Genomic DNA, 25,758 nt, shown 5'->3' with positions numbered 1-25,758 from the left:
TCACAACTTTTTATCGACTCATCCTTGTTCTGCAATTCTCGAAACTCTGCTACCGTTATATCTAACCCCTTCACGGGCCGTAACCTGCAATGCTGGCAAAGGTTTGATGCCCTTGCTACTTGCTCGTGTTTGTACTACAGCGGCTACGTCTGTGTCTTGCATTTCCCCCTTTTGCGCTTCTAAGCGTTCCTTCTCTTCTACGTCCTTCTCGGTCCTCTTCCAATTTGGGTCGGGGTCATCTGCTTTCCTCGCTCCCGGTACATTTCCCACAATCAAATCATAGAGGGGATCGTCTACACATCTAGCTGTGACTAGTCCTGTATAAAAGGGTGTCGATATTTGGATCTGTGCCTCTGGCAGATACTTGACTGACTTGTCTACCAAGATCACTGGTTTAAAGTATCCGGTCATGCTTTCATGCGGCACTAAACTTTTCCTCACTAAAATTGTATTTGCTCCTGTGTCTCTCAGCACTGTAACCTTGTGCCCTTCTACCTCGCCTTCCACTACAGGCATGTTCTGCTCTCTCTGTCCTTCCTCTCTTGTGCTCATAATGCATGCAGTCTGATCCATGTAACTAGTCCTGCATTCATCTGCTCTGTGACCTTTCTTTTGGCACAACTGGCAAACTACCGGTGCTTCGTGACGATTATCTCTCACCCGACAGTTCATCGCTACATGACCCAGCCGATTACATAGGAAACACCTCTGCGGTCCCCTTGGTCTGTTCATTTGTCCTTGATTCTTCACCTCTTCTACCGCTGCTGCGTGCGTATCTTTATCACTCTTTCCCAAATTCTTCAACCCTTGTGCTTCTACAAACTGTTCGGCTTGTTCGGCCATCTGCTTTACTGTTTGCAACTTTCTTTCTTTGAGGAATATTGCCAAACTGTTACTGCACCTGGCCAGAAATTGTTCACCTACGACTTTGTCACGAACTGCTTCATACGTTTTGTCAGTCTCTGAAAGCTCTATCCACCTTTCAAAGTAGTTAGTTAGTCGGCACGCAAACTGTTTGCCTGTCTCCGAGTCTTCTGGCTTGCATGAGCGAAACTTCTCTCGAAACCCTTCTGCCGTCAACCTGAATCTCTGTAATAAAGTATTTTTCACCTTGTCGTAGTCTAGTGATTCTTCAGCTGACATACGCCCATATATACTCAACGCTTCACCCACCAAACATAGGCTTAAGGCGTTAGCCCACTCGCTCTTCTCCCAGCCTTGCCCGATGGCTATTCTCTCGAACCGATGCAAATACGCATCCAAGTCGTCTCTTCGCTCGTCAAAAGGAGCCATTAATTTTCTAGGGCAAATTCTCTTTGGTCTGGAAGCAGCTGAGTCGGATGACGCCGATCCGGGTGAACTTGTGCCTTCGCGAGAACCCGCGCCCATCTCCGCTAGTCTTATCTTTAGTTCTAGAATTTCCTTTTCGCTTTTCTGCTGTTCGCGTACTTGTTCATGTTCCTCGCGTGCTCGTTCGTGCTTCTGGCGCTCTCGTTCGTGCTCCTTCTCTTTCTCTTGACGAGTGTACTCGAAGAATGTCATCGCCTCATCCTTAGACATATTCAAATCCTTTGCTATTGCCGCCAAACGCTCCCACTCCATCTTTGCTACTGCCGAGTATCGGTGACTGGGCTAAGATAGAATCCGGGAACGGATCCTGGCAAGCTCGCCAATTGTGATGTTTTTTGTTGTCACCGATCTCGGAGGCGTGCGGGTGTTAGACGAGATGGAGAAGGAAGACGGATGGCGACACAGCAAACAGATTTTTTAATAACACGCACACTCAAAACCAAAACTAAAAATCAAGCACACTACGGGAAGAAATACTAATAAAAATACAAACTAAAGTACAAAACCTAATGTACAAAACATTCTACTTGGCGCCTATGCGCGTCCGTGGCGGCTAACTCTTCCGAGTCAGGCAACCCTGTCTTATTTCTGCGACGCTACAAATAAGAGTCACCTTGCTGCGTTCGTCGTTGCACGTTTGTCTGAGTCCGAAGCTCGTCGGCCCTTTTCTTCCAGCAGTAGGTGTACTCGTTTATGCTTTTGCCTTGCCGTCGGCGCGTCGTCTCTTCATCGGTAGGGAGCTCGCCGGTGCTTCATCGGTGCTGCGCTCGTCGGCTCGTCCGCAATGGCGGTCGCCGTAGCCTAGGCCCACCTGCCTAGGCCTAGCGTCGGGACGCGTTCCAACTCCTTCAAGAGTGCTGACGTGGCGTCCCGAGGAGGATCAATCGTGCCGGTCTGCCGCAGAAGGGGGAGCCTCTCTGGGGTGCCTGGTCCTGCCGTGAGAAGCTGCAGCTCGTCCAGGAGCCTCGCCCGAACTTGCCGAGGTCGACGGCCACGCCTTGGACGGCCAACGTCACGGACTCGGCCAGACCCCCAAGTCTCCCGTCGCCAATGCGGTGCTGGCGATGCGACCTTCCTGGCCCGGAACCACGTCGATAATCCTCAGACAGCGCCGTTCATCCCTCGATTACGGCTCGGCTCACGCGCCTCGAGAGCTCGTGCCGTACCGAACGCTCCGCTCACATCGTCTTTTTCTTCTTTTATGGCGCCGCCGGCGTCTTACTCATGACAGTGGAGTGACGGAACTCAGAAGTGCACAGACGAAGTAGCTCCTCAACGGCGTCCGCAGTGAACTGGCGACCACGGTCACTGATGATAACACGCGGCGGACCATGACGAAGAACTACGGAACGCAGCAGGAAAAGCGCCACACATGCAGCGGTGGAAGAGGGTATGGCTGCAGTTTCTGCGTACCGTGTGAGATGGTCCACGCAAACGATTATCCAACGGTTCTTATTGTTAGATAACGGGAATGGACCCATCAGGTCAATACCTACTTGCTCGAAAGGTGTACTGGGCGGTGTCAATGGCTGCAGGGGACCTGGTACAGCGGTGGTTGGTCGCTTGTGACGTTGACACGTTTCACAACTAGCGACATAGTGTTTGGTTGTCTGGTACATGTTGGGCCAGTAAAATCGCTCTTGCGTGCGGTGTAGCGTTCGCACGAAACCAAAATGACCAGATATCGCATCGTCATGCATGGCGCGTAAGACGTCGGCGCGGAGACTCTCGGGAACAACTAGAAGAAAACGTGCTCCATTCCCGGAGTAATTGTTCTTATACAGCAACTCATTACGAATGGTGAAGCGACCGCTGCCTTGAGCAGTACGAGCGGCGGCAAACAGCGGATCCAGGTTGAGATCATTGCGTTGCTCTCTCTGAAAGTCTGCCGCGTCGGGGAACGTACGAGTAATGGCAGCGAGATAGTCATCAAAATTCTCAGCTTCGCAGTCGGAAGTCGCAAGAGGAATGCAAGAAAGGCAGTCTGCGTCGGCATGACGACGTCCGCTCTTGTACGACACCACGAAGTCATATTCCTGTAGGCGCAGCGCCCAGCGCGCGAGTCGACCTGATGGATCACGCAAGCCAACCAGCCAGCATAAAGAGTGATGATCGGTGACTATCTTAAATGGTCTTCCGTAAAGATAACATCGAAATTTCTGCACGGCGAAAACAGCTGCCAGGCATTCCTGCTCCGTAACCGTATAATTGCGCTCCGACTTGCTCAGACAACGGCTGGCATATGCAACGACATGTTCGGCGTTGTTGTGACGTTGTACAAGTACCGCTCCTATTCCGATTCCACTAGCATCGGTGTGCACTTCAGTCGGGCAAGATGAGTCGAAGTGACGCAAGAGGGGTGCTGACGTTAGTATAAATTTCAGTTGCGAGAATGATGCGTCACACTCCGGTGTCCATGTGAAGGATACATCCTGTCGCAGAATAGATGTCAACGGGTGAACAATATCGGCAAATCGGGGTACAAAACGACGAAAATAGGAACATAGACCGATGAAGGAGCGAAGTTCTCGTGCTGTCTGTGGTGGTTTGAAAGAGCTGACTGCTTCAATCTTACGGGGATCGGGTCTGACGCCATCCTTGTCGACTAGATGTCCCAGAACCAATGTTTGACGCTCGCCAAACCGACACTTTTTTGAGTTTAAAACTAGTCCAGCTTTCTCGATGCAACTCAGAACAAGACTCAGGCGGGCGTTATGTTCTTCCAACGTGCGGCCGAAGATTACAACATCATCCAAGTAACACATGCATATCTCCCACTTTAGGCCACGTAATATTGTATCCATGAATCTTTCAAAGGTGGCGGGAGCATTACAGAGGCCAAAAGGCATAACATTAAATTCGAATAAGCCATCTGGGGTCACGAATGCGGTCTTTTCCTTGTCTTTAGAGTCCATAGGTATTTGCCAATACCCCGATCGTAGATCAAGCGTCGAAAAATAAGAAGCAGCGTGTAAGCAATCGATGACGTCGTCGATTCGCGGTAGTGGGTAGACATCCTTCTTCGTCACAGCGTTTAGACGTCTGTAATCTACGCAGAATCTCCAGGAACCATCTTTCTTCCGGACGAGGATTACTGGAGCTGCCCATGGGCTGGACGACTCTTGAACAACACCTTTTTTCATCATTTCCTTAACTTGTTCTGCGATAACCTTGCGCTCTGAGGATGACACGCGGTAGGGCTTCTGGCGAATGGGGTGTGCTGAGCCGGTATCTATTCTGTGGCGAGCTCGTGATGATGGTAAATCAAGTGGCTTATCTCCGTGGGTGAAATCAAATGCAGCAACATGTCGAGATAGGACTTGTACCAGTGCTTGACGCTCAGGTGTGCAGAGAGCCTTGCTGATCATACCGAGAATCAGCTCTTCAGAAGGGCGATAATCGCATGGAGAGTAAGCAGGAGCGGGCTCTGCTGTGAGTACTGCTATTGAGCTGCATGAAGCTTCATCGAAAAGGGCAATTTTCATGCCTCGAGGCAGAACTACTGGCGTGGCGGAACAATTCAGCGCCCACAACGTTGCGACTCCTCTCGTCAAGCACACGACAGAGCAAGGCACGAGTATACATTTGCACAGTTAATGCTGATGGGCCTAATCACGAGGTCAACGCAAGGAGCGTCAACAGTAGTTGCACAAACACGAACGGGCGTTAGGCACCATGAGGGGGCAAGCACTGCATCAAGCACACTGAGTGTATTCCTTTCTTCGTCACACGAGCTTTGTTCAGAAAGCGCGGGTAAAAGCACCTCGTTCACATGGATTTCACCATTTCCACAGTCCACAGAAGCGCCGCAGTGTTGAAGGAAATCTATGCCGAGAATTACATCGTGCGAACAGCGGGCAAGGACTAAAAACTCCGACACAAACCCTTTCCCAGCCAACGTAACACTTACAGCGCAAACACCGAGGGGGTGGAGCCACTCTCCGCCCACTCCACGAAAGGTAACGGCATCGTCCCATGAAAACATAACTTTGTGGCCTAGGCGGTTCTTGAAAGCGAGGCTCATGACAGACACATTCGCACCAGTATCAACTAAAGCAGTGGTCGGCAATCCGTTAACTAGCACATTCACTTTGTTTTTGATCATCACAGCAGGCAGAGGTATTTCATCCAAAGACCGTCCGGCGACCTCACCTCCATCGGCCGCGGATGCTAGTTTCCCGGCGGGGGCGAAGATGCACGGCGCCGAGGGGACGGAGAACGACGAGGACGGTTAATTGGTGGTGTCAGGCTGCGGTCAGACGCTGGCGAATCGCTGCGTCTGATCTCGCGCGAGAAACGGTCCGTGGGAAGTGAACTGGTCCATGGGTCGTGCGAAGTACGGGTTCCAGGTGGCGGAAACATCGGCGGTGTCCTTCGTGGCTGACGGTGTTGGCGACAGTAACGAGCTATGTGTCCCGTGGAACCGCAGCTGTAGCACACGGGAGGGTCACGGTTCACTGTATACTCTTCAAAACCAATGCTTGCTCTCTGTGGGTGGTAAGCGAGTTCGTTCTCTCTTGGGTAACTCGCCTCCGGTGTTCGCTGGGATCGGTTGTATCGGTCGTAATTGGGGTCCTGGTAGTAGGGTCGACGTTGCTCTGGTCGCGTCCCGGCATCATAAGTCACGGGGCCTTGGCGATAATACCGTGGCTCTGCCCACCGTGATCGAGCGTCAGAGGGAGCGCCACTTTCGTAAACAAGTGGTGGCTGTCGAGGTGGGAGTCTATATTCCGCTGGATACTCGGAGAAGGATGAAACGGTTGTCTCAACATCTGGGGACGAGCATGGGTGATAAGTATCGCGGTGAGTCACTTGTGAGTGCAGGCTGAGCTCTTCTCGAACTATTTGACGGATCGTTGAAGCAAGATCGAGCGACTGGTCGTTATCTATGCTTGCAACGGTCGTAACGTTGGCTAATCTGCCAAACTTCGGCGTAACGCGCCTCGTCTTAAGCTGCTCGAACGTGCGGCAGTGCCGGATGACGTCGGCGACAGAGGCCAGGTTGTCTTTAGCAATCAGAAAGCTATAAACGTCCTCGGCGATTCCTTTTAGGATGTGCCCGACTTTGTCTTCCTCGGACATGCCAGAGTCCACCATCCTGCAGAGTTTTAGCACTTCCTCAATGTAGGTCATGCATGTTTCGCCTGGTACTTGCGCGCGTTGTGAAAGCGTCTGCTCTGCCCTTTTCTTTTTCGTCATGGAGTCACCGAAGCGCTCTTTGATTTGCGAAACAAATCTTTCCCATGTTGTGAATGTCTCCTCGTTGTTGTCAAACCACACCAACGCGGTATCCGTAAGAAAGAACACAACGTTGGAAAGCTGGGAAGTGCTATTACACTTGTTGTAGGCGCTCACCCGTTTGTAATGGATGAGCCATTCATCGACGTCTTCGCCCGGTTTTCCGGCGAAGGGACGTGCATCTCGTAGTTGCTGGGCAGAACTGGCAGAGGCTGGGACAGGCCGTTGCTCTTCCGCGTCGCGGGACATCTCCAACTCCGCTGGGTTCGGTGGAAGTCCAGCAAGGCGGCGGCTTCGACGAAGAACTTGCGGTATAACCTCCGTCTTCGGGTGTCGATTACCCAGCACCTTCCACCACAACTGTTACGGAGAGTTGGGCAGATATTTACAGGAGATGGATGATGGTGAGCGCGCAACCAGGCCTAGAAGCACTTCGTCCTCCTCTTCTTTCCAACTGCTTCTTGTATGCTCGTTACAATATCTTCGATTAGCAGGCAGGTGGGAACGATCTAGATTCATGTTTAAGGTTTATGTATATTCCTGTTTATATAGTTAGTGTTACAGTTTTTCATAAAGAAGTGAAGCGTGTTTCGAGCAACTTAAAACACTTTATACTTCGCCGTTTTTGAGGATCGCAGGAAGGATGCATAGAACGTTTTCCAATACCTGTGGATAATCTGCGGTAGTGGTTGTTCAACCACTCCCCGCCCCCCCCCCTTTTTTTTTGCAGTTTCCAAATCAATATGAGCAAAAAACTCGTGCACCACTTTATTCTGCCGACGCGGGCGAAGGACTGCAAGGCGACACACAATAGTCAAAATCATTTACGCTTGGTAATGAAAAGCTTCTCCTCGCAGAATATACTTGCAGTGCCTAACAAAAAGCATGGATTGACAAAGCTACGCACTCTCAGTAGTACAATAATGATGTGTGTTTCCTGCTTAGCGCGATATACAACACCACACACTCGCACTCCTTAGCTCCGGACATTCGTTGACGATAGCACAGTGAGGAAAAAACGTGCACCAAGAATCGAACCCGTGCAGAAGTTTATCCATGCCTGAGCTCCGTACCCCGTGAACAAAGAAAAGAAAAAAGCTCCGTTCGTACACTTTTGCACCTTCGGTACCCTTAAAAGCAATCGATAACATGAAACAAAACAAAAACAGAGTTCTTCACTGACGCGGGTAGCCACGAAACGTAGCTAAAACCCATGAAATCCCTTGCGAACGCCTGGCTGCAGCAACTCGATGGCCAACTGTCATGGTAGAGAAAGCACTGGCTTCAAACCACCTGATACAAAAGGGGCGCCTATGTAATTAGCGAAAAAGTTCAATAGTAAAACTGTTTTGAACATTCAACTAACCATTTTGATTTCTCGGGCTCGTAATCTCCGCGTCTTCGACTGATGCGACTGAATCAGCAAATTTGTCTGTATGCCAAAGGTGATATTGAAAAATTTTGTTAACGCTAAAGAACACCTTCTTTAGTTTCTCTATAAGTCTGAGTGAGTTCCGCTTACCTGCCGCATAATATTTGTCGTATTGTCTTTCAGAATCCTGCTGACTGCAAGTCGGCTCGCAAGTTCCGATGCAGCGTGAACAACGAATGGGGCTTCGGTAGCGGTGTCCATGACTTGCTCTGGTGCTTCGTGGCAGCCTTGCAGACGGGTCGCACGCTTATCCTTGACACCTCCAAATGGCACTACACCCCGAGTGGCAACTGGTCGACTTTTTTCCAGCCTGTCGCTGGGCCTTCATGCGATGGTGTACACATAGACAAGGAGACCATCATATTCATGCCGGGGCAAAGATCTCGTAAGCCATTTTTTTACTTTAAGAGGGGTGCCATAAATGAAGCAATTGCTGCAAGGTAGCCGCCTGCACTCGCTGGTGACGACCTGCGTTCGACATTATGAAGATGGCATTGGAGGAGCGTGTTAAGCGCTTGCCTACAATAATACACACGTAGTCCGCAAGAATACGGTGGCGCTATAAGCCCATAGTGGTGTGGCGCAACTTTACTGCTTGCTCAAGGAGTAAAACTGCCTTCGTGGAGCTTAGGAAATGCTAAAAATTCAAATATTGGCCTAGCAGTACTCTTAGACACGTTCTTGATTTCACGTGCAGGATTAAGCAAGCTAATGATGGAATCACTATCTCACCGCCGTCTGCTGCGTGACTTTGTCCCCAAAAGAGCTCTTGACTTTCTCGCCGAGCATTAGCGCTTACGGCTCGCAAGGCAGCATTTAACTCGCAAGCACATGGAAGGGCGATGTCGTTTGCGTGAGAAGTCTTCTACAGCCACTTCGTTGGATGGACAGCGTTCGAGTTACATTGCCCTCCTCATGGAAGAAAATCCGCGCTCAATGCCACGTCTCGTCTTCCTTTGGCCCTGGCTGGTAATGGAAATTTTTTTTCTTGTATTGCCCATTCAGATTATGTGAGGATTTCAAGGTGTAAACATTGGGAACACGCTGGTGCGAAATATGTCGCCAGGTATGTCCCCACTGAAGGTCTTGCATACGGGCTCGTATGTGTCACCTGCGACCGCTCCGCTAGATGTAGCCTCAGCGGATTGAATGCGCAGCCTCGCTTGATCATCGGTACTCCGAGATGTTCGTTCCGATTTAGTGGGTGATCCGCCCCACCTACACTTACTCATCGATGCTTTTTAGTGTCTATCATTGCAAATCAGTATTAATAGCACCAACAGAAATAATTCGCCGGCCGTTAGTTACGTTTGCATCATCCCGTCGTTGCCAACTGCAATGTATTAGGCGTCGCACCGGCTCGTGTGTTATAACAGCGCAAGAGTTGTACGATTTCTCAAATTATTCAGAAGGACCTAGCACTCGGTGACAACGGCACTTTATCCCTACCGTTAGTGACTGCACAGATCATAAGCTCAGTGGCGTCTGCGCAAGGAAGTGACGGCACAGCTGCACTTCGCTGTAAAGCAACAAAACCACCGCCGGCGACGGCTAAATTCCATGTTTGTGCAGATAAATTCATCGTAGTGGTCTTCGTTGTAGAGGTGCTAACAAAACACATGCAATATACCAATTCGACCAGCGCATTACCAATCCTTCGTTATACAGGTGATTTGGTTTTAGGTGCATTCAACTGCACCCCTTTTCTCCCCATTTTTCTACGTCATACGAGGAGCATAGTATGTTTTGCAGGTTTCCTTCGTGCGCTACATGATGCACGTTGTTTATATTTCATTGAAATAGTTATGTTGAGGGGGGGGGGCACTTTAAAAGATCAATCTTTGCAGGTTAATTACAACGTTTGTAGAAAATAGCTCATATAAGCGTACGAGAGCTTTCCAAGAGTATGTTACTAATCGCGTTATAAGTTTGTCTATGTCCTGTAAAAAAATTACTCCATCTCCCGCTAAAGGGAACCATGTGTGGATGCGAAGCAGCGGGGAGATTGTTAGCTGGAGCGGGAGATGGTTTCGTGGCAGCGGCCAGAGCGCTCACCGCGGTGCTGCACAGGAGAATGAGGCGCGCGTGCTCCGTCATTTTCATACCGCGGAACTACCGTGGCGCCCCCAGCGGAGTATGCAGCTGTCGCACCACCTGTCGTGCGCGCCGCTCCGGATTCCTAGAGGAGAGAAAGGGGGAGCATAGGAGAGGAGAGAGAGTGAGAGGGGACGCGCATGCGCTGTGGGGGTGTGGGACGCCGCGGGAGGGACGGGCAAAGCCCCCGCCATAAGCTGCTTCGCATCTAAACAAAAGCACCAGCCCCACCCCTGTCGATAAAATGGCGGTATGCGAAGCTTATTGTGTCTGTGTCTGACCTTCGTGGTGATTCTCTTTCTCTTTCTTTATCTCTCTCTCTCTCTATCTTTTTTTCTCACTTTTTCTCTCTCTCCCTTTCTCTCTCTATTTCTTTCCCTTTCTTCCTTTCTCTCTCTTTCATTGTTTTTCTGACCTTCGTGGTGATTTTCTTTTCTTCCTTTCTCTGTTTTTCTCTCTCTGTTTCTTTTCAGAGTTCTCAGAGTATTTTTTTTATTTTGGGCTTTTCAAAACTTGCCTAAATAATTGGACATAAAGAATTGCACTGCCAGAATCAGCAATGTTTTACAACGTTCTACTCGAACTATAGATCACACGAAACTGGTATTTATTGGAAATAGTTCTCAGGTGAAAGATGTATCGAAAGATTAAAGTTCCTCAATTTGTTATCAGCGTCCGAGATCATTAGTTTTTATATAATACTAGTACACTTTTATTATTTCTAAGCGTATAATGAGGCGCGTCCTAGGTTTGCTCGATGTCTTCAATGAACTACTCGACACCTTTTTTTTGTTTTATTGCGATAACAATTATATGGACACTCCAAAGCAGATTTCTGCCGTCGGCGTCGCCGTCGCCGTCGCCGTGAGGTTCCGTATGACGTCAATGGAGATGAAATCGTTGCCGCGCGATGATGATAAGTGGTTCGTGAGGGAAAGGGAAAGGTTGGCGCTATCTTCTGCAGCCCTTGAGGGAGCACGGCTCAGCGCCTGCCGAACGCTGTATGTGCGAGTGAAAGGGCGCGAGGGACGCGCGCTTTCACGGGGAGTGAACGCACGGCGGAGAACAAACGCGCGTTCTGCGCGGTGCTCCCTTAAGGGCTGCAGAAGTAGGCGTCTCTGTCTCTTTCCTCCTTTACAATCACCATATATGTAGAGCAAACGCGCCTTCTTCGGACGCGCGAAAGGCCGGGGGGGGGGGAGGGGGGAGGCGACGTTTAACTGCGGCACCAAGTGCCTATTTATATCAGAGGCTCCGGCAACAGTCACCAACGCCGCACGCATTTTGTGCGAACGCGGGTAAAACGCCGACGGCGTCGAAAACAGTTCTGCGTGTTGCCGGGGCTGCTGCATGTCCAAGTTTATACAGCTGATAAAGCTACTATCATTACTCCGTATAGCTCTCTACAAATTTGCTATCGCAATTGATGCATCGCCTTTAAGGTGAAACTGCGACAACTTTTTGTTTTTAATTTAGTTGGTTGCGGGTAATATGTATGCGGAAAGGTAAATATTCATCAGGTAATTACGGTTCGCAGTTACTTCTGTACGTAGGCGCTTAGGAACGTTAAATATGGCGGGTTTCTAGACGAACTAAATATTTTAAAAATTGTCTGTAGCAGATAGCACAATTTCAACCCTCGAGCTAAACTACTCAATGAGACGGTCATTACTTCCACGATAAATCAATATGCCAAATTGAATAATTACCGTAACTAGAGTAATTAACATTGTAATAATGACTTTACGTCGTACATTTCAGTCTACGAATTGTAGCTAGTAAGTATGCCAGGCATATCGACTTAGAACGAAGTCTAAGGATGGTACTGGTGTCGACATATGCGCCGTCAAACTTGCAGTAAAAATGCACTGTTGTCCCGCTTACTTTAAAAAAAGGCTGTTTTATGCATTGAAGCATATAAAAGTAACGGGAAGGGCAAAGCATTTTGTCTGACCCTTTACAAATAATATTTCGAAAATGATGTACTTTTGAGAATTCATTCCGCGCGGACATGCCTCGCAAACTCATCAGCTACAACACGTAAATTTAATTATGTGTCGCAAAGAAATTATTTAAAAAGCTTGTTAGTGTAGTTATCGTAAAAATTCGATAAAACATTTTAATATCTCGTAGACGGAATGGCCATTTCATCCAGTAATTTAGCTCAATGGCTAGCATTGTGCTATCTGCCATTGGCAACTTAGAAAAAAAATCGGTGCAGCTAAAAAAAAAAAAAACACCTTGTATGTCTGCTTACATACTGAGCAAAATTTACCCCGCTGCAGTGGCAAAAGAGCACTGTCGCCGAGACTAACTTTAATGGAAATTATCAAATTATGGCTGATATTTTATATTATATATGCACCGTAATTTCTCTACTGGGCATTATATAGGAGGGGAGCAGTAAAAATTTATTGTGGCATACGTATAAATGCCTGAACATAACAAAAAAAAACATTTTACTTGTATAAAAGTTAAATACAGTTGTATAACAGAAGACTAACGGGAGATAGAAAGTGGTATTCACAATAAAACCAGGCGCAACGAGAGAAAATATTTTACTATTCTAAAGAAGGCAAATACGAACGACAGTAATTTTAATTCCGGAAATGATACAGTATTATAACGTGAAAGTCAAGCGCCAAATTCAAATGAATATCTTCAGAAATAGTTGATCAGAAATCTTAGTTATACCTGTAAGAATGAACTGTGCGAATAAAACACGAGAATGTAGGCAAAAGTGTTATACGGTCAATATCTACTTTGTTTGCCAGTGCCGACATACTCGTACATGTGTAAGTCACACCATCACACCAGCTCGGGGCCTCCAATCTAAATAGAAGGCAGGGAAGAACTTGTTTTTCTCTGCCAAGAGTGCACCAGATTTTAATTAGTATTTTGCATTTAAACGAAAAAGCTAAAGTGTAGTGATTCTATTAGACTAAATTAGAAAAAGGAAAATAAGGTTATACAATCTTAAAGAAGGCATCAAAATATCAACACAGCCGTTATTCATTGAGAACAGGTCTCAAAAGTGCCCTTTGAAACATAGCTACTTCACTGTGAACGACAATATTTCCTGGTAAAGCTTTCCACTCATTTATAACTGCTATTAGAGGTGAGCATTGATATGGTCATGCACGAGCAAATATAGGTTGCACATTATGTTCATGATCCCGCCTGGACGAAACGTGATGTGCTGGCTTTTAATGTAGTTTGAAAACGATATTCCACCGCAATAAAAAGAATGACACAATGATTAAGCGTTGACTGTTGCGTTCGGTGTTAAAGTCGAAATTTTGACACTGCTTTTCAACAATGATGCAGTACCACGGAATGACCGTAAAAAAAGCTATGAGCCTTACCACCTTCTTCTGTACTGACTCTGTGGGGTTCTGTAAAGTAATGGTAACTGTATGTGATGTTATCAATGAATATCTTAAGAAATAGTTGATCAGAAATCTTAGTTATACCTGTAAGAAAGAACTGTGCGAATAAAACACGATAATGTAGGCAAAAGTGTTATACGGTCAATGTCTATATCTTCTCTGGTGTCATCAGTGAATTAATGCTGACAACTCGTTCATGTTCGTGAAAATAAGGGGTTCACTGTGGCTGATGTGTAGGCAAAGATCAATGCTCGTGGGTACTCTAATTGCAGAATTTGCAGTGAATTACTTAAGCAAGCATTCCAGTTTGTTATAAGTATTTTATAGACACCATATAAATTAGCTAACTGCACTGGAAGAACTACTAAAGCCACGGAGATAAAATTTTGTGATAACGAAGGGAACATTACGACTGAGGAGCCTGCGTAGAAAGGGCATTAATGAAGTGCGTCCTTTGCTAAACTTTTGCAATAAAGTGCTGGAAAGTGGCACATAAGCGCAACTTTTGAAATGGGTGAGCTGTATGCAGGCAACGTCTGTGAGGTAATTGGATCCAACTGAGATTCCCAATGCTGTTGCTCAAAGAAGCAACTTCGCTGGAAGTTACGTGGCGATTCCGGGTTTCGTTTACGCTTGCCGCAATCCTTTACAATTCCTTATGCCGAACCAACTCTCCAAGCTTCTCTTATAGTAAAAATATTTTTAAAATATAGGTTCAACCAATCGTCGACGTTAATAAAGACGCAGTCGGCGCACGTGCTGGTTGAAACCATTTGATGATTAAAAGAAAGCTTGCGCGAAAAACCCGTGGTCAAAAGGTAGAGAAAAGAACAAGACCAGCGCTAAATAAATAGATCGCTCTTCTGGCTCTTTTCATGTGCACCGTTACCGATGGTATTCTTAATTATTGATTTTCCGTTTAGGAAATCAATGTGTTGCATCCTCGACATACTTCCCTTGTTTTGAAATAATTCGAAATAGAAAACATAATAGATTGTCGCTGAGGTGTCAGACTAAATGACTCATATTACTTACGATGGTGCTTTGAAAATAGCAAATTTGCAAGATGTAACAATATTCCAGACACACTGGTGGGATGGAAAGGAAGCTGTAGTGGAGGAGAGTTGTCACGCGAACCAGGAATGGTAACGAGTCTTTCGGTGAGATAAGACCCTGGAATATTCAGTTTGCGCTGTTAATTACTTGGAAAACAGCTTTTTATATGCGATACCAGTCCGAAGAAATGTATTCTCTAAATGTTGCGTTTGTCTTCTATGATTAGACATAAGTAATCTTACGGGATCTTGTATATAGACGCACATTTATCTATGTGAGCCGATATGATCACATAGCAATATGGTATACCTGTATATATATGTACGTACAATAGGGTAAATATAGATCCTTTTAAAAGAGTAATAGGCTGGAAAATGTTTATTTCCTTACAATATAATATTACAAACTTCGTATGCTTATTGTAAGGTGACTTTGGCCAGAATTCGATGTCGATGGAAAGGTGTCATGGGGCTAGGCGCGCGGGAGATCTATCCTAGGCTTTCTCCTAGAGCACTACCAGTAAGTCAGTCGTGATATGCAAGGCTGCCGGATAGGGAGCCATCTACGTACTTTAAGCTAGTGGCAAATTGGGGCACTGGTGGTCATTCAGTATTAAAATACGGCTGTTGGATAGCTAGTCCTTCTCAATGGCGATGCTCATGAATTTATTTGTACATGCACATACTACAGCTTATATGGATCTAGCATTTATCCAACTGTACATATATATCTAACCTTATTCCCTTTTTTCGGTGTATTATGCAGGCACCGAGACTCGCCGCAGAATTCTCGATTTGCCTACCTCCATTATCAGGACCTTGGTTGCAAACCACGCGGAGCCCTATGCGTGGTGGTGTGGGCTGATCGTGAGTTACATCTTGCGGCTTCAGAATTCCACACAGCAGAAAATCGAGAACTTCAAAAAGAAGATTGGATACAAGCGTCCTATTGTTTCGTAAGTTACTCAATTATTGCGTAAATTTGCAGAAACAGGAGATGCACGCATTGCTGTTCAGAATAAACCTTTATGGATAGCATTTCTAGATACTAATGAAGCTCACGCCAACGTAGACAGGAAATTGCTATGGGATATTTTCAAGCACGAAGGCATCGGTTGCGATTTCGTGAAGCTCCTGAGGGAGATATATGACGACAATCAAGTACAAATTGTATAGTAAGGCCGCAAAAGTAGCCCTTTTGCCTGAAAGACGAAGGATCGATTACGATAGCAAATTAGTAGACAGCTATACGAAGTAACAATAGTTTTATCGCCCGTACAAACTTGCAAACAATCGCTTACTAACTTAATTACCAAGAATGGTGTCAGCGCGAACTGGCAACCATGAACACATCACACACGATGACCGCGGACACTTGCTGTCAAGACGCTGGGGTGAGCAAGCGCCGCAGCAGCGAGCAAAGTGACATTCTTGCTGTCTAGACTCTATCGCTTAATCGCTAAGTCAGTGGCGAGAACGCAGCACACACAAAGATATGAGCCGTCGGCGCACTTACACTGCCTGGGCAGATTCTGCCCCCAACGCAGATCACTTTCAAGACAGGACGCGCGCGCCACCGCGCATGCGCAGTTGCTGCCGGAGTACAACACCGCCCTCGCCCCCTCCCCCAGTGGCTTGCGCGTGACGGAAGGTGGTGTACAGGCATAAGCAGCAGTGCAAGGTAGATAGAGAAGTTCCGAGGAAGAGAAAAAAAGATTAAGGGGATATATTCAAAAATTCTGGAATGAAAAGCGCGTATAGCATACCATATTAACTCAAGTAGGCTAAGTAACAATTTGTCAACGCCGGTTTCAAACGGGATGCCAATAAATTATTATCACCATCATCAGTGTCCACATATTGTCCATTGTGATAGTCTGTCAGATCCCATGCCATGATACCGTAGTTGACACTTTGAGTGCAGCACTGCATATAGTTTTAGATAAACTAAACAACTTAGATAAACTATATAGCATTAGATTAGCTACATGAATAGTTTGTATTGCGTCGTTTCTGTTCTCGCTTCTCTGATTGTTTATTTTACACTGCTGTAGCTGGTCGTCATTTACTGCCTGGCTCACTAGCACTGAACACGCTCATTAACTGCAAGAAAAAATGCACAGATTGGCATTTTGTTCTTGCTGTATCAGTATAAGGAATTTGCCATGTGTTCATATCATGGTCAGACGCCGATAGGGCCGCTGTGTGTTTGAATTGCGCATTTTGTGCCGATTGAGTGTTGATAGAGCACTGCACTGGCTCGGGCTTACCCGAAAGCCCAGGCCCGGCCCACGGGCCGGGCCGGGTAGAGGAGTTTTTTCACGGGCTCGGGCCGGGCTCGGGCACGGCGTGTGCTTTTTGACCCGGGCCCGAGTCGGGCTCGGGTTTTTTGACGCGGGCCCGGGCCGGGCTTGGGCTTTCTGCGAGTTATTCTCGGGCTTCTCAACTCTGAAAAACATGTATTTTTCGGTCTCGGGCGGGGTTTGGGCCGGTTTCGAGTCGGGCTCGGGCCGGGCTCGGGCTTAAGGTAAAGGGGTGGCGGGCCGGGCCAGGCGGGTAACGTAGATTATTTCCGGGCCCGGGCCGGGCCCGGGTCTCGCCATAAAAGTTTTGATCGGGCTCGGGCGGGCCGCCCAATGTAAAAACGGGCCCGGGTCGGGCCCGGGCCGCAAACATCGGCCCGTGCAGTGCTCTAAGTGTTGACGCCATAACTTCGCCAATTATACATAACCCTTCCTGCTAAACCACAGGTTCAAAATTCACAGTAAGGTAACATTTTGTATGAGCGTTAGTTTATTACTATGTTTTCGCACGTTAATTACCACTTGATGAACAACAAACAATGTAATTGTCTTGAAAGACATCAGGCAAAGCATGTCGCTTCCGCTGCAAGGCAACGGTGGTGCCATCTTTCAGCGCTATGGTGAAGCAGCGCGCGCTATATTAAAAAAAGTAAATTGTGGGGTCTTACGTGCCAAAACCAGTTCTGATTATGAGGCACGCCGTAGTGGGGGACTCCGGAAATTTTGACCACCTGGGGTTCTTTAACGTGCACCTAAATCTAAGTACACGGGTGTTTTCGCATTTCGCCCCCATCGAAATGCGGCCGCCGTGGCCGGGATTCGATCCCGCGACCTCGTGCTCAGCCGCCCAACACCATAGCCACTGAGCAACCGCGGCGGGTGCAGCTCGCGCTATATGCCGCTTGATGGAGGGCGGGGAAAGTGTTTCTTGTGCAGCTCTTTCCTTTGCGATGGTCATTAACTTTGCCTGCAAAAACCTTTTTTTGCTATGATTTAGACGCAACTTAAGTTAAAAATGGTTTTAAGAATGGTTTCATAAATGCTATGTGTGATCTACTCATCTGGCCTGTACCAACGTCTTCGCTTTTGCGCATTTCGATACAGTGGCGCAGGAAACGTTCTTTACCGGCTCCTTCAGTGATATGTCACGCACATTGTATTTCACCGTACCAGTGACAAATGATGCCACTGTTCTATTGGAGGACTCCCAACGCTGTCATCCTTCCGAAAGATGCGCATATCGGATTTATATTTGTTGAAACTGGGCGAGTAAAGCCCAAAAACGTGCTAATAAATTTACTGTTGTGCACAGTGGTACCTCTGTGCGATATTTGACTTCAGATAAGGCAGCGGTTTAGATTCACACATACCTGGCATTACCTGAACGCGTACTTATTACACGTTCTTGTGTTTAACTGGCAGAAGTAGCTGCCTGTATAGCGCCAGTGCACAGGACTAACAATGTATCCCTGATTATCAAGTAAATGCCTCTCCCTGGGGATGCAACAGTTCGCAGGGCCGGAATGGCGAGTCATTTTTGTCGCGATAGCGTCAAGGGCCCCGTGCGGCAGAAAATCCGGTGTTGGCATCGGCGTCGTTGTCCGTCACCAAAAATCATCCTGGACCACAACCACGCAGAGCCTCCGCGCGCTGCGTAAGCGTTACTGAAGTAATTGAATTTCTCAAAGTAAAATGCGTTAGAAAATTCGTCAAGTACGGCATACACACAGCCTACAGACATGATAGCGTAGGATTGTAATTTGAGTATACGAGACAACATAATTCTGTTACGCGGAATCTCACACACAAACCCCCTTTTGCTTGCAATGACTCTCAGCTTGTAGCCTCTGCCCTAGACTGCCACCTGGTTCTTCCCGCCATTGTTTTCTGTTGACGTTTCGTCACGAAGAAATCCCGGGATCCTAGCCGTGTAATTTTTGCAGCTGCGCTGTAAAAATAAATTGAGCTGAGCAGGCCATGTAATGCGTAGGGCGGATAACCAGTGAGTTACAGAATGGTTGCTAAGCAAACGGAAGCACACTCGAGGACGGCAGAAAGTTAGGTCGGGTAATGACATGGGGTAAATTGCAGGCTAAAGTTAGAATCAGCTAGCGCAAAGCTATTCTGTTCCACTCTTAAAGGCGAAGCTTAAGCAACATCCAAGTTTTCCTTCTTTTTTTTAGATGCGGAGCATCTTATAGCGGCGCTGTGCCGCGGCGTCGTTGGCGTCGGCGTCCGTCCGCACCTCTCCTCATTCTCTCCACGCCAGCTGTGCGATAACGCCTCTCTCCTCCTCTCCCCCCCTCCACGCCATCTGTTCGATAACGCGCTTCTCCCTTCCTGTCTTCATCCGCCACCTGTGCGATAGCGCGCGCATGTGCGCGTCTCTCTCTCCTCCTCCTCTCCGCGCCAGCTGCTTATATAAACCCGGTGCACGCGCCGCTGCCTCAGTTGCTGCTTCGGTTTAGTCACGCTGCGCCATCCGATGCGCTGAATGGCCGCCAACGAATCTGTCAACGAACTGTCAGGCACATCTTCAAACAGCATCAGCCAGTTCATTAACAGAACCGCTAGCACCTCTGAAGACAAGGCTGCGCAGAGAAGAGCTCACGACGCAGAACGTAAACGTCGGCGACGCGCAGCGGATCCAGATTCAGTTCGCCAACGCGAAGCCACTTCGAAACGTCAGCGTCGAGCAGCGGATTCCACACTTCAAGAGCGCGAAGCCGCTTCCAAACGTCAACGTTGAGCAGCGGATCCTGAGCTTCGTGAACGGGAAGCCGCGTTGGTTCGTGAACGTCGAGCAGCAGAACCTGAGGTTCGGGACCGGGAAGTTCAACGTAAACGTACGAAGCGAGCGGCGGAACCCGACCTTCGAGAACGTGAAGCCGCGTTGGTTCGTGAACGTCGAGCAGCGGATCCTGAACTTCGGCAACGTGAAGCAGCGTCGGTTCGAGAACGTCGAGCAGCAGCACGGCGTTCACGCGATGTGATGGTGACCAACGCTAGTTAACACTTAATAAAAAAAAAACACCGCATATCCATGGGGTGAATGATGATGAGTGGGCGAAGCTTCGGAGGGAATCATCAGTAAACCGTGAATCTTCCGTGTAATTCGCCCAGTCTCGCCGAACTAAATCGAGCGATTGACTTCCACCAATGACACGCGCCATATGTGACGTCATTCCTATTTTATAACAGCGCCCTTCATTATAATTGCACCATCTCCCGCTTACGGGGACGCTAGCACAAACGAGTTAGAAACGTGCAGTACTCTCTAGTAAGGGGGAGAGGCCACAAGGTCTTACGCAGCCGTTTACACATGCCGGAATGTGCACCGCGTTTGCCGACGCCATCACATGACTGCTGAGAAAGTAAGACCCCCGCATTCATAAACGCTCCTCGACTTGAACTTGACTTGCCACCGCCTTCAACGCGTTTCGAACGCGCTGCCCAAGGCGGTGGCAAGTCAAGTTCAAGTCGAGGAGCGTTTATGAATGCGGGGGTAAGGCGGAGAGGCCACAGTGTCTTACACCAGCTTCTTACACGGGCCGTAACGCGCTAGCACAAACGCGTTAGAAATGCGCAGTCTTCCATTAATGTTGGGTATTTATTGTCATCGTGGTGCGTGTGTCCATGTGCGCTTCGTGGCGTAGTGGTTAGCGCCGCGCGTTTGGAAGCGAGGGGTCCCTGGTTCGATTCCGCGCTACGTACACAACTTTCGGATTTTTTTTCTTTAAAGTAGACGTGGCTACCTACTACGACGACGACGACGACTACTACTACTACATAGTACAGAGGAGAGACAGCCCCGCACCCTAAGGAGCTTCGCCCATAAAACGTAATACCACAAGTTAACAACGTTTATAAAACCATAATAACAACGTAATTAACGCCGTTATAACGACCGCGATGCTCCGCATCAGCCCATGGTTCCCCTCGGGAATATGGTGTAATTTTTTAGGGGCGAAGCTCCTTAGGGTGTGGGTCTGTCCCTCCTCTGTAGTATGTAGTTGTAGAAGTAGTAGTAGTAGTCGTCGGCGTAGTAGTAGTAGGTAGCCACGTCTACTTTTATGAAAAAAAAATCACAGCATATCCACGGGGTGAATGATGATGAGTGGGCGAAGCTCCGGAGGGAATCATCGGATCTCCCGCTTAAGGGGACGCTAGCACAAACGCGTTAGAAACGTGCAGTACTCTCTAGTAAGGGGGAGCGGCCACAGCGTCTTACGCAGCCATTTACACATGCCGGAACGTGCACCGCGTTTGCCGACGCCATCACATGACTGCTGAGAGAGTATACCCCCCGTATTCATAAACGCTCCTCGACTTGAACTTGACTTGCCACCGCCTTGGGCAGCGCGTTCGAAACGCGTTGAAGGTAAGGCGGAGAGGGCACAGCGTCTTACACCAGCTTCTTACACGGGCCGTAACGCGCTAGCACAAACGCGTTAGAAACGCGCTAGAAACGCGGCCTTTCGTTAATGTTGGGTATTTATTGCCATCGTGGTGCGTGTGTCTATGTGCGCTTCGTGGCGTAGTGGTTAGCGCCGCGCGTTCAGAAGCGAGGGGTCCCTGGTTCGGTTCCGCGCTATGGACACAACTTTCGGAATCTTTTATTGCGATAGCAATTATATGGACACTCCAAAGCAGATTTCTGCCGTCGCCGTCGCCGTGAGGTTCCGTATGACGTCAATGGAGATGAAATGATCGCCGCGCGCCACCGAACGCTGTATGTGCGAGTGAAAGGTCGCGAGGGACGCGCGCTTTCAAGGGGAGTGAACGCACAGCGGAGAACAAACGCGCGTTCTGTGCCGTGCTCCCTTAAGGGCTGCAGAAGTAGGCGTCTCTTTCGTCCTTTACAGTCACCATATATGTAGAGCAAACGTGCCTTCTTCGGACGCGCGAAAGGCCGTGGGGAGGGAGGGGACGTTTAGCTGCGGCACCAAGTGCCTATTCATATCAGAGGCTCCGGCAACAGTCACCAGTGCCGCACGCATTTTGTGCTAACGCGGGCAAAACGCCGACGGCGTCGACAACAGTTCTGCGTGTTGCCGGTGCTGCTGCATGTCCAAGTTTATACAGCTGATAAAGCTACTATCATTACTCCGTATAGCTCTCTACAAATTTGCTATCGCAATTGATGCTTCGCCTTTCAGGTGAAACTGCGACTTTTTTTTTCATAAAACGCCGGAAGCGTTCCCCGGACGCCGGAAGCTGGCTTCCGGAACCGGAAGCGGAACCGGAAGTGGAAACGGAAGCGGAACCGGAAGTGGAACCGGAAGCGGAAGGCGGCTTCCGGTTATACTAAACGTATACATATATATGTATATATGGGTATACATACATATACGGACACACAACGCCATCTATTGAGCAATTCATAAAACTAGACGTGGCTACCTACTACGACGGGGACGAACGGGTGCCGCTATAAGGAGCTTCGCCCCTAAAGAAAACACCGCATATCCACGGGGTGAATGATGATGAGTGGGCGAAGCTCCGGAGGGAATCATCGGTAAACCGTGTATCTTCCGTGTAATTCACCCAGTCTCGCCACGAAGTGCACATGGACACACGCACCACGATGACAATAAATACCCAACATTACCGAAAGACTGCGCGTTTCTAACGCGTTTGTGCTAGCGCGCTACGGCCCGTGTAAGAAGCTGGTGTAAGACGCTGTGGCCTCTCCGCCTTACCCCCGTATTCATAAACGCTGATGGCGTCGGCAAACGCGGTGCACGTTCCGGCGTGTGTAAACGGCTGCGTAAGACGCTGTGGCCTCTCCCCCTTACAAGAGAGTACGGCACGTTTCTAACGCGTTTCTGCTAGCGTCCCCTTAAGCGGGAGATGGTGCAATTATAATGAAGGGCGCTGTTATAAAATAGGAATGACGTCACATATGGCGCGTGTCATTGGTGGAAGCCAATCGTTCGATTTAGTGCGGCGAGACTGGGCGAATTACACGGAAGATTCACGGTTTACCGAAGATTCCCTCCGGAGCTTCGCCCACTCATCATCATTCACCGCGTAGATATGCGGTTTTTTTTTTTTTTGGTGTACTGGCACAGCCGTGTGTGCAAAGATTGCAGAGATGTGTTTAATCTGCACTACCGTATAAGACTCGACGATCACATACAGCCGTTTGTTGTTGTTTCAGTCCGATAGGCAAGAGCGCGCTACAAAAATGTCCTCGTCCTGACGGTACTCTCAACTTGTTCTTAGAGCACTGCACGGGCCGATTTTTTCAGCCCGGGCCCAGCCCGGGCCCGTTTTTACGTTGGGCGGCCCGCCCGAGCCCGATAAAAACTTTTATGGCGAGACCCGGGCCCGGCCCGGGCCCGGAAATAATCTACGTTACCCGCCCGGCCCGGCCCGCCACCCCTTTACCTTAGGCCCGAGCCCGGCCCGAGCCCGACTCGAAACCGGCCCGAACCCGGTCCGAGACGAAAAATAATGTTTTTCAGAGTTGAGACGCCCGAGAATAACTCGCTACACGTTACATGCACACCGCCAGAAAGCCCGAGCCCGGCCCGGGCCCGGGTCAAAAAGCACAAGCCGTGCCCGAGCCCGGCCCGAGCCCGTGAAAAAACTGTTCTACCCGGCCCGGCCCGGCCCACGGGCCGGGCCGGGCCCGGGCTTTCGGGTAAGCCCGAGCCCGTGCAGTGCTCTACTTGTTCTCGTTTCGCATTCTCTCGTCGTCATGTTACCTGCGTTTCGGTCTCGGTAAATATAATAAAGCGAAACCGTCCATGTGACCAAAGGTGCTTTACATCGTTATCTTCGTGTTTTCACGGCGTCCAGAGAGAACATATCATCCTGAGTTTATATATTGCGCTGCTAAAGCCAAGCCCGCGGATTCTATCCTGGCCGCACCGGCCGCATTTTGATTTTATTGAAATGCAAACACGCTCGTATACTCATGTTTACACGCTCGTATACTCATGAACATGAGTATACTCGTCTACTCATGTTCAAACATGGTTAGTGAATACCATGTGTGAAAATTATTCTGTCTCCATAAGAAGTGCCTCGTGATCATATTGGGGTTTCGACAACTAAACCCTCAGAATTTTTAAAACTTATGTTTAGAGGAGACGGTGGGGCACATAAGGGGGGATGATGGAACATATCTGAAGTGTTTGGGTTTTTTAGGCGCTTAATGAAATTTTCCAAACCCTCGTTTTCTGCTTGTTTAGAGGCGGCTGAGGAAACGCTTTCAAGCTTTCTCGGCTGCCCTGCGTGAAGCAGAAGTGGTAGCAATTTTATATTGTTTTAATGTTGGCCACGCTCGGGCGACCAATACAGAAGATTTGAACTTTGTGTACAAATAAGGCTTTAGAGCAAATCACTTACACAAGCGTTCATGAGCTTTACAGGCGTATTTTACGAGTAACGGCAGATTTGCCCAATTTTCAGAAACAAGTCCACTTGCCAGAAAGTTGTCACTTCGAGCAAATAGGATGTCGCTTATGCGGGATGCATATGGAAAGTTTGAACAGCTTCAGTTATTTACAAAATTTGTAGAGTATTCCTTAAGAGCGTGTTCAAAACGTTCTGTGGCCGTTGTAGGCAATGTTTCATAGAGTTTTATAACCAAACTACTAAGAATGTGCGAGTATTCGAAACTTTCGAATAACAAATCGAATAGTTACTTTTTGTAAGTTCGAATATTATTCGAATACTTTTCGAATATGTCATAGCGTCAACTGCGCTCAAATACACATGAAATTGGAACAGAAGTACGGTAAACTTTAACTCCCGCGGGCACATTATATACATGAAACATGAGAACTTGCTTAGTGGAGCACGCTACGTCACTTTAGTGATACTTTACAGGCTATGCAGGGATCATTCGCACTCTCTGAAGATCTGTGTGCATACGAAGAAACTACGTGTTCGCTTCTAATGCTCCATTTGTGCATTTAATGAAGAGCGCTTCATAACCTACTGTCCTGACAGAAACTTGCAAATTTTAGGAATACTGAGATTTGAACTTCGTGTTACAATAATTGTAATAACGGCTATTCAATATTCGAAAACTATTCGAAAAGTATTCGAAATTTCATTCGATTCAATTTGCTTCTGGCACTATCCAGTTCGTATTTGATTCGGTCTCAAAAACCACTATTTGCACACCCCTACAAAGTACGTGACACTAAGTTCCCACTACATTGAAACAGAGGCCATGATAGGGGATATGCGGGGGGAAAATGTAGAATTTCGCGCTTAAATATAAGTTTCCCAATGTCAGAGTTGAACTCAACGAGGACCTTGTTTTTATTTCGTGAAAATATGGTAAAAGCGGTGGGTGATTTGTAGGCGAAGGTGAGATCGTGTGGGTTTTAATTACCTTCTCTGCAATACAAAGCACAAAAAGTGCTGCGGAGTACGATGACTGTGTTTTACGAAAGCGAAGAATTTAGTCTGTCGTCCTGTGAAATCTATAACAGCTATTGAGTTAAACTTACATGCTAATGTGTGGAACACAATGGACCACATGCTTGCAGGGCTAAGTAGATTTGCGGATTATAAAAATCTTTTATGAAACATTTTTTTTCTGCAAGTGCTGAAACGCGTTATACGTCCGGTGAACACTGTTCCCCTGCATCTCGAGAAAGCTGTACTTGCAACGAGTCCGCATTCAAAAGAAACAAGAACCCGGTTTAGTCGAATTTGGAGAGGACATGCCGCCATCCTGGTTTAGTTATGTTCTTTGTAAACAATTCACGAATACTTTTTTTTAATGCTCAAAGCATTGTGAATAAGACAACAGACCTAGAAGCGCTACTGCTCGGTCTCGAATCACATGTCACCTTGCTAACAGGAATGCGGTTGAACGCCGATGTTTTGAACAATTAGGTTGTCCAGCCATCATACTAGTTTTACAGATC

At 48.0% G+C, this 25,758-nt stretch overlaps 1 protein-coding gene across 1 annotated transcript in view; it reads left to right on the top strand.

Annotated features, from left to right (window-relative positions):
* LOC119456627 (alpha-(1,6)-fucosyltransferase) overlaps positions 1-25,758 on the top strand; it is a 43,029-nt gene that overhangs the window by 434 nt on the left and 16,837 nt on the right. The window contains exons 2-3 of the mRNA XM_037718453.1: positions 8,144-8,405; positions 15,325-15,514. Coding sequence (XP_037574381.1) covers positions 8,144-8,405; positions 15,325-15,514 — 452 coding nt within the window. The remainder of the gene's footprint in view (positions 1-8,143; positions 8,406-15,324; positions 15,515-25,758) is intronic.

Source organism: Dermacentor silvarum, chromosome 6 (genome assembly GCF_013339745.2).
Source record: "Dermacentor silvarum isolate Dsil-2018 chromosome 6, BIME_Dsil_1.4, whole genome shotgun sequence".
Taxonomy (NCBI): Eukaryota; Metazoa; Arthropoda; class Arachnida; order Ixodida; family Ixodidae; genus Dermacentor; species Dermacentor silvarum.
This window is presented reverse-complemented; position numbering and strand designations above follow the sequence as displayed.